Source organism: Phaethon aethereus (assembly GCF_964289735.1).
Source record: "Phaethon aethereus genome assembly, contig: HAP1_SCAFFOLD_667, whole genome shotgun sequence".
NCBI lineage: Eukaryota > Metazoa > Chordata > Aves > Phaethontiformes > Phaethontidae > Phaethon > Phaethon aethereus.
The window spans coordinates 1-19,225 of record NW_028114038.1 but is presented as its reverse complement, the minus strand read 5'-3'; the positions used below and the strand labels follow the sequence as shown (position 1 = coordinate 19,225).

At 62.9% G+C, this 19,225-nt stretch overlaps 2 protein-coding genes across 2 annotated transcripts; one reads left to right on the top strand and one right to left on the bottom strand.

The window, feature by feature from the left end:
• Positions 1-665: 665 nt before the first annotated feature.
• LOC309416359 (post-GPI attachment to proteins factor 2-like) lies at positions 666-12,589 on the top strand (the record flags this gene model as incomplete). The annotated part of the gene is made up of 3 exons (XM_082015920.1): positions 666-772; positions 12,087-12,195; positions 12,459-12,589. Coding segments are annotated over 3 exons (347 nt in total), but the record flags the coding sequence as incomplete, so codon positions are not given.
• Positions 12,590-17,250: 4,661 nt separating this feature from the next.
• Positions 17,251-17,859, bottom strand: LOC309416358 (rho-related GTP-binding protein RhoG; the record flags this gene model as incomplete). Its single annotated transcript, XM_082015919.1, has 1 exon — positions 17,251-17,859. The coding sequence occupies exon 1, from the start codon at positions 17,824-17,826 to the stop codon at positions 17,251-17,253; it is 576 nt and encodes a 191-aa protein (XP_081872045.1). The 5' UTR covers positions 17,827-17,859.
• Between the last annotated feature and the right edge of the window lie 1,366 nt (positions 17,860-19,225).

Sequence of the window (19,225 nt, the reverse complement as noted above, 5' to 3'; positions counted from 1 at the left end):
ATGACCTGCTCTGGCTGAGTGTTGCTCCAGCTGCGTTTCCAGCCTGACCCTAAATCTGTGCTAGTTCAGTGACACACGAGATGGCTTTGGTGCTGGTGGTGAGGTTTATTACAACTGTTAATTGGCAAGTAGATAATGCAGGAGGCCAGAAGGTGGCACTTTCTGGATCTTGGACTGACTCACTGGGTAAACCATCCTCCATGCCTCAGTTTCCCCATCCCTAGAACAATAGTGGTGATACTGAGCTGCTCTCGAGAGTGCCTGAGGCTTACAGCTGTGAGAAGCAATGGAGACTCAGACCAGGTGCCAGAGCACAGACACACCCTCCTGGCACCTTTGGGATAAGCCTTCCAGCAGCTCGCATCTCCCTCCAGCCCCAGGCTTATGGGTGGCTGCGAGGCACAGACAAGCACCTTTGTCATTAAATCCACCTTCTCCTTCTGTGCCTGGGCACAGCAGGTGTGGAGCCGTGCTCTGTCTCCTGCATGGACCCTGGTCCCCGGGCTGCTGCTTGTGCTGGGGGCACAGCACCTCCGGGGTGCTGGGACTCCCAGCAGGACCGCATCCTGCAGAAAGCAGTCCTTCGCCCTCCCAAAGCCTGCCCTGTGTTCCTCTTCTGCTCTTGGCTCAGATTTAACAGGAAATCTGTTGTCTTGTTGATTCAGCAATCCATGAAAATGCCTTCATCGTCTTCATCACATCAGCCCTGGGCCACATGCTCCTGACGTGCATTCTCTGGAGAATGACTAAGAAACACACAGTAAGTCCCGAGGTACAGAAACTTTTCTTTCTTCTCTCTGTACGATGCTGGGTGCTGGGGAGGGGATTCTCAGCTGGCGGTGGAGGGCTTTGGCTGTCTCTTGCTTGTGAAATAACTGTAACCAGGTGAAACTGGGAAATGTGATCACCAAAATTCATGGTTCACCAAAACAAAGTGAGGAGGAATCTTTTAATTTCCTATTTTCTGGTTTTCATGTGGAGCTGACATTTGAAAACCACCCCATTTGTGTCCCTGTGGGTTGGGTTTGCTGACTCCTCCTCCTTGCCTGAGGATGCCTGCTTCTGAGCTGAAATTGGCTTCTCTGTGCTGGGGAACCGGGAACCTGCTGGTCCCACAAACTGGGAGCAGCTGCCAGCAGTGGGCAGCAGGTGTTGTGTCATCCCTTTCCTCCAGGAACGGCTGCACTGAGCAGGCCGGCTGTCGGTCTTGTTCTCTGTGAGGGGGCTGGTGGGCTCAGGGGCTTGCTGGTCGTGCCGCGGGCCAGGCAGAGGATCCAGCCAGGCGCTTCTGGCTCCATCACACAGGTACAGCTTTGGTGCTGCGCGGGTTTGTGGCGTGAGTGCTGGACCGTGGGTACCGGCACAGCCACAGATGGGCAGGTCAGGACATTCAGCTTCGAAACTCCGTATGTGAAAGCTGCTTCTGCGTCTATGTGCCTTTTCTACACTCGGCTTTACTGGGGTCTCTGGGCTCCCTGGGCCTCTCTGTCCTTTCCTCCTCAGGGATGTGTCTCGCCCAGATGATGCCCAGTCCCACCTTTATGCTCCCCAGTACCAAGTGGGGAAGGGTTTCTAGGGCTCCCTGGACTGTGTTGCCCAGGGAACTTTGCAAAGCAGAGACCTTCAGGGGAAACTGTTGGAGGTGTGTGCCCTTATCCTGGGGCCAGAAAGCTGGGAAGGGCTGGGAGCAAGTGTCTCTGAAGGGACTGTGTACAGGGATATGGGGCAGGGTAGGTGCTGTGCGTGGGGTCTGCTCGGGCAGTTACAGAGAGCGCCTTGGTAAGGCTCCTGCTCCATCATGGCTGTTTATCGTTCCCTTCTGGGGATTCACCGCGCTTGTCCCCTTGCTGGCTTATTTCCGAGACCTGGAAATTAAGTTTCCAGCCGTTGTTTGGCTGCAAGATTCCCTGTGAAAGGGGCATTTGGAGATCCTGGGGTTCTCTCTCTCCCTGGGAAAAGATCTGTTGTCTCTGGTGATATGGGGATGATGGGAGCTCAGCAGTCACTGCTTGGCGGCTTTCCAGTAGCTTCCTTTATTTATTTCATCTTTTTGTCATAGAATCACAGAACAGTTTGTCACAGGGATCACAGGGAAGGGACCTTTCAAGGCCATTTAGTCCAACCTCCTGCCATGAGCAGGGACATCCCCAACTCGAGCAGGTTGCTCAGAGCCCCATCCAGCCTGACCTGGGATGTTTCCAGGGATGGGGCATCCACCACCTCTCTGGGCAACCTGGGCCAGGGTTTCACCAGCCTCATTGTGAAACATTTCTGCCTTAGATCTAGTCCTAATCAGCCCTCTTTGAGTTTAAAACCATTACCCCTTGTCCTATTGCAACGGGCCCTGCTAAAAAGTCTGTCCCCATCTTTCTTCTCAGCCCCCTTTACGAACTGAAAGGCTTATCTTTTTTGTTTTTTTGTGAGAGCTTCAAGCCCCTGCATCTCTTCCCCCAGCACTGCACCTCGGGCAATGGCTCCCTGAGCAGCAGTCCCCCCCGGGGAATGCCTGTCTGCAGGTGTTGCTCCTTCGCAGACTGTGGCGTTGCAGCAAGGCGTGAGTTTTGGTTGCAGCCTGTTAGCAGCGGCACTAGTCCTGCCGTCAGCTCGCGGGAGCAAAAAACCAGATGCTGGCTGTGAGCTGGGCACAGTGGCCGTTCCCTGGGCTGAGCTCTGAGCCTTCACGCCCTGATGGTGATGGGTACCTGTCGCTGTGTGTAGCAGGGACTGCAGGCGGAGAGCTCTGGTGTAATGCATCCCTGACCCATCACAGCGTCGGAGCCGGAGGATCAGGTCAGGGAGGCCAGCAGCCTACCTCTGAACATCTGGCTTCTCTCTGCTGGTAATTCAGATGGGTTTCTCCCAAGTTCATGTTAGGGAACACCGTGAGCAAAGTCCTGCCCATGGTGTTTTGGCCTGGTGTGATCTGGCAGCGCTTCTGCCTGCAGGTTGCCCTCCTCTGCCATGTTGCCTGCCAGGACTAGTTCATTACCCGCTCCCGAGGAGCTGAGGAGAGCAGGCAGGAGGTGCTGGCATGGCTGTCCAGAGCCTATCACGTGTGTCTGCATGTCCACGGCCAGTCCATGAAGCTGCTGTGGGATGGTGGCCTTGCTGGGGGAGAAGCCTGCGCCCACAAAGCCTACGGGGTCAGTGTTGATGGGTGCTGTGACCTGGGTCTCGTGCACCAGTCTGGTGCTGCTGGGTGGCTGGTTTTGGGCATGGGCTGAGTGGCACAGCAAACCTGTCCCGCTGCCCTGCAGGACTCGCTTGGGCTGGGGGCTGCTGCCAAGCCGCAGCGTCTCCACCATGTGCCGCAGTGGGCGAGGTGTCCTTGTTACCCTCTCCCCGATGCTGCAGGGCTCAAGCTGTGCTGGGGCACTCTTGTGTCCTGGCGCACATGCCCAAGCCCAGCAGAGGAGCATTTTCTCCCTCTGAGGACATGTTGACCACAGCATATCCCTGTGTGGAAGTGCAGGGGGGCACGGTGATGCCCTGGCTGAATGTGCCACCACCCGGTGCGGCTTCTTTCTCCCATCCTGGAAAGGCCCTGCTGGTGGAGGGGAGCTGCCTGCAGGGGCGTGTTGTCCCCCCCAAGGCTGTGTGTCTCCCTGCAGAGAGAGGGACCCCTTTGGGGCCAGCCCTGACCTGGAGCCAGGGCTCGTCCGGCCCTCCCCAGAAGCCCGGTGTCCCCTGCACCAGCTCCTGCGGGGCCGCGTGTCGGCAGATGGAGCTGTCGCCCGGGGAGCGAGGGCGGCGGGCGGGTTCCTCCAAAAAGGAAAGCACTGTGCGGTGGTGGCGTGGCTGTTCAGATTGGATGTGTCTGGACGAAGCGGGCCAAGGGCCTGACACGCCTTTGATAAGCGGGCGCTCGCCCTTATCGTCACTCTGCAGATCTGCCTTGGCGCTCCATCGGTGTCCCGTGATGGGCGAGTTGCGCTCCTGCTGTGAATCGCTCCCACAGGGCCACGGCTCCTCCGGACCGGGCAGGGCCTCCTGGGCCTGGGCGCCCGCTTCCCAAGGCCAGCGGCAGCAGGGCTCTGCGGGGCTGCTGGTGGGCTCAGCCCAGCTCCTGCAACACCCATGGCTTCCTTGGCTGGGCAGGGGAGGGGCAGCAGGGCTGACACGAGGCTGCGGTGAGCGCAGTGCCGCCGCCACATCCTGCTCGCCCCGAGCCAAGCGGCCAGCGGGAACTGCCGGCCTCAGCAGGAGAGGGGGAGAAGTTGGGCAGCGCGTGCTGAGCTAGCCAGACTGGGGGCTCATGGGGCTGTTTATGGCAGGGTGCAAGTGATCTCTTGTTGCGGGTCACAGCATCTCGGGGCCAGATTGTGGCTCTGTTTGTGTTGGCTGTGGGGACTTTTTGTTCACATTGCTACCCCCAGCCCTGGAGCTGGCAGTGGCTGGAGGGGGTGGGCGAGGGGAGCAACTCTGGTCCCACGGTGTCCTGTCCTTCCCTCCTCTTCGGCAGAGGGTACTGGAGCAGAGGGAGCCACTGAGGGTCCCCAGGGGAGTTCAGGAGCTCTGGGGCCAAGCCCGGAACCATCTCCAGGACAAACTCCATGCGAGGAGCTGTAAGGCTGGACCCAGCCTTCCTCCTACTTGGTCCAGAGGAGGGAGCAGGGGGTCTGTGCACAGCCCCCTCGGGGACCAGAGCTGGCATCGGGGGGGAGGAAGGGGCCAGCAGAGCCCTTCTCAAGCCCCATGTCTGGCACTAGTATTTAGCACTGCTGGAGGGAGTAAAGCTCTTTGGGTTTGCCGGAGTTTCAGCGCATGAGCGACAGGAATTGGTCTTGCAAAAGCCTTGCGTTCGTCGGGGCTCATGTTGCAACTGCCTTTCTGCAAGGGCAGGAAGGTGCTGAGGAACTTGTTCGTAATGGGGAAGTACAGATGGTTTCCAGTTGCAGGGTGGCAAATAGTGAGAGAAAGGAAAATAAAGCTCTTCAAGAGGGAAGAAAATAGAAAGCAGGTTGAGAGGAGGAGGGGAATGGGCAAAGCAGAGAAGAGAACTCGGGGGAACAAGGAAAATGGAGCCAGAGAGCCTCCATCTATGGACGGACCGTAGAGGACTAGAGGCAGCACACCCAGTCCTTGGTGCTTGGCCGTGGCTGGCACGGCATTGCCCTCCCTGGCTGCCACCTCTACAGTCGCTCTCTGCTCCTGGCCAGCTGCATGCCCTTTAAAACCCTCTTTCCGCAGCTGGCTCTGCCATGGTGAAGATGATGAGTGGTGCAGCAGAGCAGAGCAGTTTCACTTCTTGTTTGCAAACATATTTCGCCCCTGCCCCAGCGGCTGGCGTCACTAGTGGCTGCATTTCGGCCGGGAGACACGCATGCATGGGTGCGGCGGCCAGTGGACTGGCTGCTTCAGGCCTGTCAGTGGAGCCGGGTCCCAATGTGTTGCGGCACTGGGGCCCTGCCCCGCAGCAGCCCAGGCTGCCATCAGCCTGCTCCGCAGGGCTGAGCCTGGCCCCAGGCTGGCGGCTTCTGGAAAGCATCTTGTGCAGCACATGTGAAGGCGGAGGTTCTGCTCGGGTGCAACCCCGGCTGCGTGAGCACGGGGGGGCTGACCAGCACCTGGCTGGCAGGCACGCTACTCACTCCGCTGCCGCTCCTGTCCCCCTCAGCGCTGGTTAAGCCATTTGTGCTCGCGCTGCTGGAGCAGGACAGCTGGGCTGAGTTTCCAGCTGCTGCTGGAGCCGTGCGCAGGGTACCGTAAACGCGGTCAGTGAACATGTGTGGTTTCAGCCCGACTCCTCAGTAGCACTGTCACCTAGCCAGCGGGCTAGTGACAGCAGCCCAGTAGGGCAGTGGTGTCGCTTTTGCAGACACAAAATTAGAAAGGCAAAAGCCCAGCTAGAGCTCAGTCTGGCCACAGTCGTAAAGGATAAGAAAAAATGCTTCTACAAATATATTAACAACAAAAAGAGAGGCAAGGAGAATCTCCATCCCTTACTGGATATGGCGGGGAACATTGTCTCCAAGGACGAGGACAAGGTTGAGGTACTTAATGCCTTCTTTGCCTCAGTCTTTAGTAGCCAGACCAGGTATCCGCAGGGTATTCAGCCCCCTGAGCTGGAAGATGGGGATGGAGAGCACAATATACTCCTCATAATCCAGGAGGAAGCAGTTAAGGACCTGTTAAGCCACCTGGACACCCACAAGTCTATGGGGCCTGATGGGATCCACCCGAGAGTTCTGAGGGAGCTGGTGGAGGAGCTTGCCAAGCCACGCTCCATCATTTATCAGCAGTCCTGGTTAACAGGGGAGGTCCCAGAAGACTGGAGGCTTGCCAATGTGACACCCATCTACAAGAAAGGCCGGAAGGAGGATCCTGGGAACTAGAGGCCTGTCAGCCTGACCTCCATACCGGGGGAGATCATGGAGCGGTTCGTCTTGAGGGCACTCACAGGGCATGTGCAGGACAACCAAGGGATCAGGCCCAGCCAGCATGGGTTCATGAAAGGCAGGTCCTGCTTCACCAACCTGATCTCCTTCTATGACCAGGTGACCCGCCTAGTGGATGAGGGAAGGGCTGTGGATGTTGTCTACCTGGACTTTAGTAAAGCCTTTGACAGTGTCTCCCACAGCATTCCCCTGGACAAACTGGCAGCTCGTGGCTTAGACAGGTTTAGTCTTTGCTGGGTGAGGAACTGGCTGGATGGCTGAGCTCAAGAGAGTTGTGGTGAATGGCGTTAAATCCAGCTGGCGGCCAGTCACAAGCAGTGTTCCCCAGGGCTCGGTTCTGGGGCTGGTCCTATTCAATATCTTTATCGACGATCTGGATGAGGGGATCGAGTGCCCCCTCAGTCAGTTTGCAGATGACACCAAGTTGGGTGGGAGTGTTGATCTGCTGGAGGCTAGGAGGGCTCTGCAGAGGGATCTGGACAGGCTGGATTGATGGGCTGAGGTCAACTGTACAAGGTTTAATAAGGCCAAGTGCTGGGTCCTGCACTTCAGTCACAACAACCCCATGCAACACTACAGGCTTGGGGAGGAGTAGCTGGAGAGCTGCCCGGCAGAAAAGGACCTGGGGGTGATGGTCAACAGCCGGCTGAACATGAGTCGGCAGCATGCGCAGGTGGCCAAGGAGGCCAACAGCGTCCTGGCCTGTATCAGAAATAGTGTGGCCAGCAGAAGTAGGGAAGTGATCGTGCCCCTGTACTCGGCACTGGTGAGGCTGCACCTCGAATCCTGTGTTTAGTGTTGGGTCCCTCACTACAAGAAGGACATTGAGGTGCTGGAGCCTGTCCAGAGAAGGGCAACGAAGCTGGGGAGGGGTCTGGAGCACAAGTCTGATGAGGAGCGGCTGAGGGAACTGGGGGATGTTCAGTTTGGAGAAGAGGAGGCTGAGGGGAGACCTCATCGCTCTCTACAACTACCTGAAAGGGGGTTGTGGTGAGGTGGGGGTTGGTCTCTTCTCCCAAGTAACTAGTGATAGGATGAGAGGAAATGGCCTCAAGTTGCGCCAGGGGAGGTTTAGATTGAATATTAGGAAAAATTTCTTCACCGAGAGGGTGGTCAGGCATTGGAACAGGCTGCCCAGGGAGGTGGTGGAGTCACCGTCACTGGAAGTATTCAAAAAACGTGTGGATGTGGCACTTCGGGACATGGTTCAGTGGGCATGGGTTAATGGTTGGACTTGATGATCTTGAAGGTCCTTTCCAACTTTAGTGATTCTGTGGGTTCACCGCAGGGGAGCCAGAAACGCCCGAGGGGGACCTGGGACCAGTGTGCAGCATGTAGCCTTGAGGGTGCTGCTTGTCCCTGAGAAAGGGACAGCTCCAGGAGCAGAGCCAGTGCTTAGGAGGTCCCCACAAAAAAGCTGTTGCATTTTGAATTCATGTCACTTTGCAATTCCATTCCCTGTTCCCATCAGGAACTGGGGTGTGAACTCTGCAGGGTCCCTCTTCTTCCTCTCCAGAGGCAGTGAAAGAAGCGGGAGGCTCTGTGCCTCATTGCTGGCATTTCCTACCTGCCTGTTCACAGCAGCCATCCCCTCTGGCCCTTGGAGCCATGTTTGCAGGGCCAGGAGCTCCCCAGGACAGGGACAGGAGCCACCAGGTGCTTTCCATGGGCTCGGAGCCACACAGGGCAGGGTCCTGGGCTGGGGCTGCAGGGCTGTCCCTGCCAGGCTGGGTTGGTGCAGCCAGTCTCTTCTCTTCCCCATCATCTGGCCTCCTGCTCCTGACTCACCTTCAAGTGAGTGCAGGGGGAACGTGCCTCAGCTCAAAGCCTGCAAGCTGCTGGACTAAATATAATTTGCCTGTGGTTTTCTGGGCCAGATACGCATCCAGCTATGGAGGGCTGGCTCAGCAGGGGGGCTGTGTGAAACTGGAGTGGGTTGCAGAGGACACCGGGAGTCCTGGTTTGCCTTGCCAGGAGGAGATTGCAAAGCTGGGGCTGGCAGCTGAGCATTGCCAGCGGCAGCTGCACCAGCCCAGCAGCCCCAGCAAGGGCCCAGGGGCAGCCTGAAGCCGGCTGAGCTTGGAGCACCATGTCCCTGGGTGGCCGATGCCTGCTGCCCTTGCCAGGCATGGGAGCACCCTGGCAGCATCCCTCTGCCCTGGCGTCCCTCTGCCCCGGCGTCCCTCTGCCCCAGCCCTGCAGGGGAGCAGGTTCTGTGCTGCACCACGCTGGGTTAAACTTAGGCTCTGGATCAGGTTTAGGGTTAGGGTCAGGGTTCCTCCTTCCCTGGGAAGGAGGGGTGCCCTACTGTCCCTCTGCATTTCCCAGGCTTTAAAGGCATCTTCCCTGCTTCAGTGTGTCCCCTGAGCATTTCACGGTCACTCGTCCCACATCCTTGGGATTTTCTTATCCTTCTTTTTCCTCACCAGGAGCTTGAGTGTGGAGGCTTCAGCCTCCTGCCAGGCAGCTTAGAGCTGTCAGCTCCTTTCCAGGGCGCTAACCTGGGGGTCTCCTGCCCCTGCGCTGCCCCTCATCCTGCCACAGGACCCCTGAGGGTCCCGGCAGGAGTAGCCACCCCAGGCTGGCACCGCAGCACCCTGCACCCCTAGGGCCTCGTGGGTGGAGAGGTACCCTCTGTGCTCGCCCTCTGCTTCTCCCTGGAAGGCCAGTCCCTGGGCTGGGCCCAGCCTGACCAAGGATTATAGTGGCAAGTGGATAATTAGGCATTAATCCCTAATGCCAGGGCACGTCCAGCTCGGCCCGGTGCCCCAGAGGATTACGCCTGCAGGGTGCTGGCTGCCAGTGGAGGGTCCCCAGGGGTGCATGGGGGCTGGGAGGCTGCACATGTCATGACTGATACCCACGTTGCTGAGCAGAGGTTTCTCAGCAGCTGCTGACTTGAAATGTGGCACTGTTTGCTGCTCTTCGGGGAAGGTCCCTGCAGCAGTGCGGGAAGCCCAGGTTGATGTGCTGCCTGTCTGCTCACCAGCGTGGACTGTACCCACCACCCACTCGTGGCTCAGGTAGCGTCGGTCACTGTTGCTGCTTCCCACAGCCCCGGCTTTGCTGGAGTCCCCCATCCATGGCCCCTCATGGTGCTCACTGAGGACGTCCCGGGAGGGTGGGCTGCCTGGTACCCCCCAGCCTTCAGCTGCCAGATCACTGGGAGCACCTTGCGAGGAAGCTGGGGGTGCCTTAAGCCCTCTGCAAGCAGCAGCCTGCTGCAAGGCGTGGATTCGGAGACTGTGCAGCGTGCCGCGGTGCCGTGCTGCACAGCGAGGTGCTGCATGATACGGCACAGCGACGTGGTGCAGCATGGTGTGGTGCAGCACGGTGTGGTTCAGAGCTGTATGGTGCCATGCAGTGCAGCACACTGCAGTGCCGTACGATGCAGTGCAGTGTCCCAGGGTGCAGCATGGAGCACCTGATGCTTCGATAATAGCAGGTTTAGGACCTAAAACAATGATTCAGGTGGGGAAAAAACAGAGTTTAGAGATTTTTTGCTTGTTTGCTTGCTTTTGCGTCTTTAGAATACACTTTATATTACGCCTATTGATCACTGTCTAGTTTCAGATGGGAAGATCTATGATACTTGCGTTCTGTATCCAAAGAACACAGCGCGGTGCCATATGTCACGGTGCAGCGCAGCACGGTGCGATGCAGTGCAGGGGAGCTGCTGCTCACCTTGCTGCGACGAGCAGGACTCTGCTGCCACTTCATAGCACAACTGTTTCCACTGCTGCGGGACCTGGATGAAAACAAGGCTGTTTTGTGACCCGCTTTTCCGGTGTGAAACTTTACATAAACGCCTTGGCCCCGGCCGCTCATTGTTATTTAACTCCCGGGTTGGCACCGCTGCTCGCCCCACCCCGCGCCGCCCCTGCTCCATCACGACGGAGCACCAGCTGCCTGCTGCTTCCTGGTGGGCAGGGACTGCAGGCAGGACTGCCTGCTCCTGCCTGCAGGAAGCCCTGCTCCAGAGGGTCCCAGGAGCCGCTGGGGAAGAGGGACCCCCATCAGCCCAAGCAGGAAAGGACCTGCCTGAGCCCTGTGGGGTGTTGGCGGCGTCGGCCCCGCGTCCCCAGATGGCGAAGACGACCGCGAGGCCGTCCTTCCTCTCTGGTATTTCCTCTGTGCCGTGACCTGTTTGCGCTCGCAGGGCGGCTGGCGGAGCCTGCCAGCACGCTTTCCGGGGGTAATGGAAGGTGTGATGGGGCAATTTAAATTTTCCTTATTCTCAGCAGTCCCTGAAAATGGAGTTTTTGTCTCAGGTAAAACAGCAGACGAGGGGGAAATTCCCCTCCTACCCAGAAATGGGAATAACAGTTTGTGTCTGGGCCGTCCATGGCATTCCCGGCCCCCTCCTTTCCAGCCCCCCTGTCCCAGCACGCAGTGTGTTGGCCACCCCATGCTGGGATGGAGACGCCGGGGTCTCCCCTGCATCCTCCTCAGTGTCCGGCCATGGTTTGGGGTTCCTCTGCCACAGGGGCTCCTTGCTCACCCCAGGTCTTTAGGTTCCGTTGTTCACAATGCTCAGCGTGATGGGAGAAAGAGAGGAAGGGGACTGGAGCTGGTACCCACTGCAGCTCCTGGGGGGAACACTGCGCCCATGGCCCCCAGCTTCGGGGGTGCTGGGCAGCGTGTGGACAGGGCGGTGGGTTGGGGGTGCTCAGCATGGTGGAGAGGGGTGGCCCCTGGGCTGGGAGGGGACAGATTCTGCCAGCACAGAAGCAGCAAGCTGTGCATTGCTGGGGGCAGGGGGCCCTGTGCTCTGCTCCCGCCCGTTGTGCTGTCGGACGTGATGCTGGGGGACAGCATGGGGCCCCCCGCAGTCCCGGGGTGGCTTGTGTGATGTCTTCGGCTCAGCACCCGCCCCAGCTGCCACCCCTTCATGTGGTTTCCTCCTCCCTGGCACAGTTGTGAGCGAGGGCGTGCAGCGCCGGCTGCCGCCGCCTGCACACACCGGTGAATTCCCCGTGCCGGGGTGGTTGGGCAGCGCCCAGGGGAGCCGGGGCCACCTGCAGCCGTCCCGTCCGCAGCCGGAGGATCTACTGTCTGGTAGAGCCGTTGGCCTGTCTTCAGGGAGCTGCGAGGGCTCCGTGTGCATCCCAGCACAGCTGCGGGCAACCAGGTGCTCCTGTCTCTGGGGTCGCCCGAATTTGTCAGGGGCCGTGTGGCTTGTTCGTTCAGATGGTGCTGGAGGCCCCCATGGCTCCCATTGCCTCTCACTCAGCTGTGGCAGCGAGTCCCCAGGGAAGAGCCAGCTGGGAGCTGGTGGCACACTGCAGGCCCCCACAGCAGCCTGTCCCCAGGGCTGCTTCGTGCCCCGCCGTGGGGAGCCCGGCAGCTCCTCAGTTTAGCTCCACACAGGTGTGATCCCGCTGCCTGCCCCCACGTCCCAGCCCAGCCAAAGCAGCCGGCGCGGCCCATGGTCCTTACCCCAGCGGCTGTGCCCATGGAGTCGAGGTGCAGAGGGGCTCCCAGTGCCTGCCCGTGCCCCAGGGCTGCGGCGGGGCCAGGGCAGAGCTTCCCTGGGGATGGGAGTGGCTGCTCCGGCATCTCCGGCGTCCGCAGGAGCGAGGGCTGAGCCCTTGCAGCCTCCGTGGGTCCCTGCTGTGCCGGGTGAGTGGGACGGCGCAGGCGCCGGGGACCGGCTGGGGCTGTGACCCAGCTCTTGGCCTCTTCCAGGAGCGCAAGTCATACAAGTGGAAGCAGCTGCTCTTCTTCTTCACCTTCACCACGTTTGCGTTTGCCGTGTGTGTCTACTTCCACCACAATTGGTACTGCGGCCCCGGAGGTAAGGGGGCTGGGGCAGGGCTGCGGGGGGCACACGCACGGGGAAGGGGCCAGGGTGATGCCTTGCCTGCCAAATCCCAGCCAGAGGCTGGGAGAGCTCCCCCGGGAGGGATGGTGCCCAGCCGCCCTTCTCCTCCCGCCTGGCTTCAAGCAGCAGACAAGCCCCGTGCCCTGCTGCCCCGGGGGGGTGCCCCAGGAGATCCTCCAGCTCCCAGGGCATATCTGGCTGCAGGTTCCCCTCACCTGCTGTGTTTCCTCTGCCAGTGTACACCGTCTTCGCCTTCCTGGAGTACTTGGTTGTCCTCTCCAACATGGCCTTCCACATGACTGCCTTCTGGGACTTCGGCAACAAGGAGCTGGTGGTGAGCTCGCTGCTGGAGGACAAGCACTTCTAGCCGGCCTCGTGCCACAGCCAGCTGTGGTGCCGATGCCAGGCGGGGGCTGCTCTTCCCCTGGGGGAGGCAGAGGGCCCCTTCCCTCTCCTGCTGCCCCCAGGGCCAGGGCGTTTGCCATGGAGCTGCTGCAAGGATCGTCCCAGGGTCCTGGGCCCTGCAAGCATCAGTGCGTGGTCCCTGGCTGTGCCTGGAGCTGGGGGCTCTTGCTGGGGACCCTCGAGGCCAGTACCCTCTGCCCTAGCTCCCTGCCAGCTACTGGGCTGGGCAGGAGGACAGAGGAGGGGGGCAGGTACCTGATGCCTCTCTCTTTGGAGGGTGCTCCAGGCAGAGCAGGATTCTGCTCCCAGTGTCGGGGCACGGGGGGCCAGCCTTGCCCTGCCCCTGCTTTGCCTGGGTGGGCTCATGGTTCCTCCTTGAAGCTGGGGGTCCTTGGCCAAGGTCCTCAATGGGCTGGTGGCCTTTCGGGCCCCGAAGCTTAAGGCAGCCTTGGGAGAAGGAGCACTTGCTGCCCCTGCATCTCTCTGGCTGCACCCCCAAAGCGGAGCAGCCCACAGCCTTGACTTCTTGGAAAGCCTTTGGTGCAGGGCTGGGGCCACGCTGGGCCCACACTGCCGTGCTTGGGGCTGGGTCCAGGCTCCTCCCGAGCCCGGGGTGAGCATGGGAGCCGCGGTTGAGGGCTGTCCCCGGGCACTGCGCTCCCCACCAGGGCTGGGCCAGGGTCCCGGCCCATCCGTGCCTGTGTTGCCGGGAGGGGAGCGTCGTTGAAGGTGCTGGCCTGTGCACAGACTGCACGGGAGCCAGGCAGGAGAGCGCGAGTGCAGGGGCACACAGGGCACAGCAGATGCCAAGAGCATCCACGCTCTCCTGCTCTGCCTTTCCCAGAAGTCCCCTCCAGCAAGCAAAGGGTGCTCGCAGGGGTGCTGTGCTCCGGTTCAAGCCCAGCTTGGGGAGGAAGGACGAGTGTGCTGGTGCTGGAGGTCCTCGCTCTGACCTCCGCACGGCTTCCCCTGTGCCATAGGACTGGAGCTGGGAACTGCTGGGGTTCAGCAGTGCTGCTGCTGCCCCGGGAGGAGGGTGCTGGCGGTGACACCCCTCTGCAGGCTCTGGCTGCCAGGGTGCTGGAGGGCTGGCATGGCGGTGGTGCCATCTGGGTGGGAACTGGGTGCCGGCAGCATCCCCAGGCTGCTCCACTCCTCCCCATGCATGGCCAGGCCAGGCAGCGCTTGTGGAAGGGGGCTCTGGCTCGCAGGGGCTGTGGCCACGGCCCAGGAGGGCTTGGCCACATCCTGCACAGGGAGGCACCGGGGAGCCGGTGCTGTGGTTGCAGGGCTCGCTCCTGGAATGGGCAGGGATTGCAGGCAGGGGTTGAAGGCAGGGGTAGTCGGCTGAGCCTGTCGGCGGCACCAGGAGCTCTGTGCTTGCGAGGGCTCGCCCCACACCACACTCAGCAGCGAAGGACCAATGTGGGTCCCTGCAACTGCCCTTCATGTGAATGCAGCCGCCACCACCAGTCCCCTGGCATGTCCCAGGGCTCATCCCTGTGCTCCCAGGGTGGGGCAGAGCCCGCTCCAGGAGGAGCTGCGCGCCCTGGCTGGTGGCCAGGGTGGCCTTCCAGCGGGTCCTGCCGTGCACATGTCCATCCGTGTGTCCCCACCACACCGTGCTGTGCTCCATCCACCTCCCCTGCCTGCATGCGTGTGGTGTGCTGCCGCGGCAGCGTCTGCGCCATGGTTTTGAGGTCGAAATAAAGCACTGAGTATTTTTGTGAGCTCTGCTCTGTGCCACTTCCACCCGGCCTGGCCAGCACACGGCCCCAGCATGGCCAGCGGGTCCTACCTCATCCCAGGACCCTGGGCCAGGGTGGGGTCTGGGGTGCAGGGCGTGGATGCTGGGCGCTGGGGTGTGGAGGGCTGGGGTGCAGGACATGGACGCTGCACACTGGGGTGGGGGGGGGGTGTGGGACATGGATGCCGGGTGCTGGGCGAGGCCGGGGCTAGGGGAGGCTGGGAGACGGGCAGGGTGCCGGGCTGGCGGCGCAGCGCTCCTGGGCTGAGTCCACCCCGCAGCTGGCGGCTCCACTCCCCACCCAGCCCCGGGGGCTGCTGACTCGGCTGCAGATGCTGGGGGGCCAGCGGGGCCAGGGGCCAGCGGGGCCGGGGCAGTGGAGCCTGGGGCCAGGAGGGCTGGGGTGGGCACAGCGGCGTGGGGGCCACGGCACTGGGGCTGAGCAGGGGGCAGGGGAGGTGCCTGGGGCCTCGGTTTCCCTCTGTCGCAACGCCAGGGGCTCCTGCTGGGGCGGTGGGGCCGTGGCGGGGCCCTGACCTCATTGCCGCCGGGCAGGGCCGGGGAGCAGCTGGGAGGGGAACAGTCGTGAGCTCATCCTGCTCCGTCTCTCGGCATCCCACCCCGGGGTCCCCCACCTCGCCCCGGCACCTGCTCCTCTGCTGTACCCCACCAGGGCGGCACCTCACCCCCCCGTGGGGGCTGCAGCCCCTGCCTGTACCCTGCCCGTACCCTGCCTGTCCTGGGACAAGCATCTGTGTTGGTGCCCCAGCAGGAGACCTCCAGGGTCACCCCTGGTGTGGCAGCCCGGGCGTACCGAGGGTCCCCCGACAGTGCAGGGCATCCCCGCGAGCGAGGGGGCACAGGGCTGCATTGCCCCCCAGCTCTGCCCTGTGCAGCCCCACACCATGGCACCCACAGTCCTGCTGTCAGCCCTGCCCACAGGAGCTTGTGGGGTGGCACAGCCCTTCAGGTGCTGGCGACCCTGCCTGCAGCCCTGGCCCCAAAGGAGGGACCCCTCACAGCACAAGCCCCGCGGACAATAGTGGGGGTTAAGGTCAGACCCTGCTGCTGCAGTGGGAGCAGGATACAACCCTCACAGGACCATGCAGTGAGAGCAGGACATGGCCGTGGGCACCCCCCACGGGGGGAGCAGGATTCGGTGCGGCTGGGACCTACAAGCCCACCGGCGTGCAGCCCCCCGGGACGAGCCGGGGCCATGCTGAGGGGCCAGGGGGGCCACGCTTTGCACCGGCCCCCAGGAGGCTGCGGCAAGGCACGGCTGTGGGAGGGGGACAGGGATGGGACGTGGCCAGAGCCACCCTGCCTCACGGCACCGTCGCCCACGCCGGCCCCCAGCGGCCCCCCGGCTCTGGCTGGGCAATGGCAGCAGGGAACAAAGGCAGCTTGTGGCGCGCGCCGGGTCTCTGCCCTTCCTGCAGGAAGGCCCCAGGACCAGACAAGGAGCCCGTGTGCGTGGTAGCGGGGGCCCTGCCAGGCCTTGCCGGCTCTGGCCGCTGGCCTGCACGTGCCAGCAGCCCATGGGGGCTGGTGAGGGGGCAGCAAGCACAGCCGAGCAGCCGGGGCTGCTGCCAGTTCCTCGCCGCCGCCATCATCAGCCTCAGCACTTGGCCGCAGGACCCAGGGTCCCCCAGGATGCCCCGGCCCCGCAGCCCCTGGGCGTGAGGACATGGGGCTCCAGCCTCTGCTTGCAGCTCTGGCGCAGAGCAGGACAGGGCAGAGCCAGAGCTGGGGTGGGCAGGGGCCCCCCAGGGAGGGGACCTTGCTCCTGCAGACCTCTGTGCCCACCCCTGACATGTCCCCATCCCCAGTGTCCCCATTCCTGTCCCTTCCAATGTCCCCAAGCCCCCCCGCAGGGGAGTCAGCGCTGGCCCCGAGTGGGCATGGGGGTGGCCGGGGGTCAGGGCTGGCCATGGCAGGGGCACCCCAGGCTTCCCCCAGCCACAGACCCCCCAGGCAGAGACCCCCAGCAGGCAGCTGCAGGAAGGTGGGCACGCGCAGGAGAGCACAGGAGACGGGGAGCCTGGGCAGGTCTCTTTATTTAAGGAGAAGCAACTTGGGGAGCAGCTGGTGACAGGTGAGTCCCGCTGCCCTGCCGCGGCACCAGCCGGTGTGGGACCAGGCTCCTCCGGCAAAGCCTGCCAGCAGCACCGGCTCTGCTCTCGCCAGGGCTGGACTTCGCTGGCGCTGGCCCCAGGGAGCCAGCAATGCTGGGCTGGGGTGGGCTTACCCCAAACACTCACCCAGGAGACCCCCGGCGCAGCCGCTGGGAGCTTGCGGCAGGACGGGGCTGGCCCAGTGCCAGGAGAGGGGGATGCTCAGAAGTGGCCGAGCGCCAGGGCTGGCACAGAGGGGCTGAGGGTCTCCCCCCGCGCCCCCCACAGCCCCACTGGTGCAGGGGATGGGGGTGACAGCTCCCCATGGGGCGCTCGGAGTGGGGCTGTCAGGTCCCCGTGGGGTGCTCAGGGCAGGAGGGAGGTTTGGCCACCCCAGGCATCCCCTTTTTGGGAAGCGCTGCTCTGTGCCAGGACCGGAGAGGCATCACCCAAAAGCAAACGCTGACAGCCAAGGCTGGGGTGAGGGTCCTGTGGGGCTGGGGGAGCCCCACTGCCCCCAGGGTGGGCGGCCAGTTAGTGCAAACAAGGTCTGTATTATTAAAGCTGGCGGCTTCGGGCTGGCAGCCCCAGGCTGGTGGCCCCAGTCCTACCGCCCCCGGGGGGGCAGCGAGGCTCGGGGAGGTGCCGGCGCGGGGGGGGGGGGGGGGGGGGCGTTCTAGTGGCACCGGGCAGTGTCTGGGGGGCGGCGGGACCGGGGCAGGGGCAGGGGCAGGATTGTCTCTGTGGTTGCCGGCAGCCCCGTCACAAGAGGATGCAGGGCTTCTTGGGCTTGGCCGGGACGGGGTTGAGCACGGCCCTCACCGCCTCGGTGAAGACATCCTTGATGCCCTCCTGGTTGAGCGCCGAGCACTCCAGGTACTTGACGGCGCGGATCTGCTTGGAGAGGCTGATGCCTTGCTGGGTGGTGATGGGCGCTTGGTTCTGCTCCTTGAGCCGCTTCATGGTCTCAGGGTTGTTTCTCAGATCCTTCTTGGTGCCGACGAGGAGGATGGGCACGCTGGGGCAGTGGTGGCACACCTCCGGGTACCACTTGTGCTTGACATTCTCGTAGGAGGGCGGGCTGGCAATGGAGAAGCAGATGATGAAGACGTTGGTCTGGGGGTAGGAAAGCGTCCGGAGGCGGTCGTACTCCTCCTGGCCGGCTGTATCCCACAGGTTCAAGTTAATAGTCCTGCCATCCACTGTGTTCTGCGCGCTGTAGTTGTCAAAGACGGTGGGGATGTACTCCTTGGGGAAGGCATTGGTGGTGTAGCAGATGAGCAGGCATGTCTTCCCCACCGCCCCGTCGCCCACCACCACGCACTTGATGCTCTGCATCCCCGCGGCTCTGCGTCCCTCACGTCCCCCTTCAGCAGCCTGCGGGGAGGAGAGAGGGTGAGGGGAGGGGGACGCGCTGGGGCTGGGGTCACCATGGTCCCCCCTCTTAGACACCGCGAAGCTGGAGGGTGCAGAGGGGCAGGTCACGCTCGGTTCACCCTCCATCCCGCAGCCCAGGTGAGCTCCCTGGCCGGGCGTGTCCCCCGGGCAGCCCCCACAGTGCACAGCAGCCCAGAGACCCCTGACAGGGAACCACATCCCCTGACCCAGGGCAAACGTGTGTGCCACCGTGGCTGGCGTGCACAGGGACGGCATCGTCCCCAGGACGGTGCTCCCAGCACAGCCAGGCTGCTGCAGCGCCCCGTGCCACGCTGTGCCGTGGCGAGCTGCGCCGTGCCCTGCTGTGCCATTCCGTGCCGTGCCTCCAGCCCAGTATGGGATGGAGGGCAGCAGGGCACGCAGCCAGGGGCAGATTTGGGCTGTGGGAGCATGCGGGCTGCCGCCGTGTGCCCCAGCCCTGGTGCCCAGCACTGCACATGCCAAGCAGGGCTGGTGCCACGGCCAGGCCAGAGAGCAGCCGCTGGCGTGGCCCCCGGGGCTGACGTCCGCTCTGGCAGCTGTGTTTATCCCTGAGCCCGGCGCACGTTTCCCTCTTTGCTTTCCTCAGGTTCCCTCTGCAATTGCCATTAAGGGCCGCATCCTGCTGCGCTTCCTGCTGCAGGCTGGAGCCGGGCGCTGCCAAGCCCAGCCCGGCCGAGGCGCGGGGGCACCGCACAGTGTCGGGGCAGGAGGGTGCCCACCCGTGTGGCCGGGCCATGGTCCAGCCATCGGTGCAGCGGCTGCCTGACAGGATTTATCACAGCGGGGGAGTTATCTGGGCTGGCGCGGTGGCTCGCACGGCTCGCATGCTGGGAGCGGAGGCGCTGGGGCGGAGGGGCCAGGAATGCCGCATCGACCCAGAGCCCCGGGCTGAGCAGGGAAACCCTTCCCCAGAGCCCCCCAGGGCTCCAGGGCTGGGGCAGTGTGGCTGGGGAAGGACATGGGGGCCGTGCCCCCTGCCCTGAGCCCCCCCAGGCTGGACCCTGCCCCTCGGATGGGGAAGTCGCTCTTCCTCTTCCCGCCCTGACACCCGGCTTCCTGCCCACGGCGCGGCCGGGTGCGCCGTGACCCCCGCCCTGCCTGGCTCCCTGCCTGCACTACTGCACCCCAGGTACAGGCAGGACAAGCGGGGGACGCAGCCCGAATGCTGCTGAAGCCGCCCCGCAGTGCCCTGCCTCAGTTTCCCCAATGCAAAAGTGCTTCCAGGGCGGGGGTGGAGGGGGGTCCCCGTGTCTTCAGCCTGTGACGGGGCCGCAGCACCGGGGCCATCGCAGGCAGCCCCGCCGCTGGCTGGCAGCCT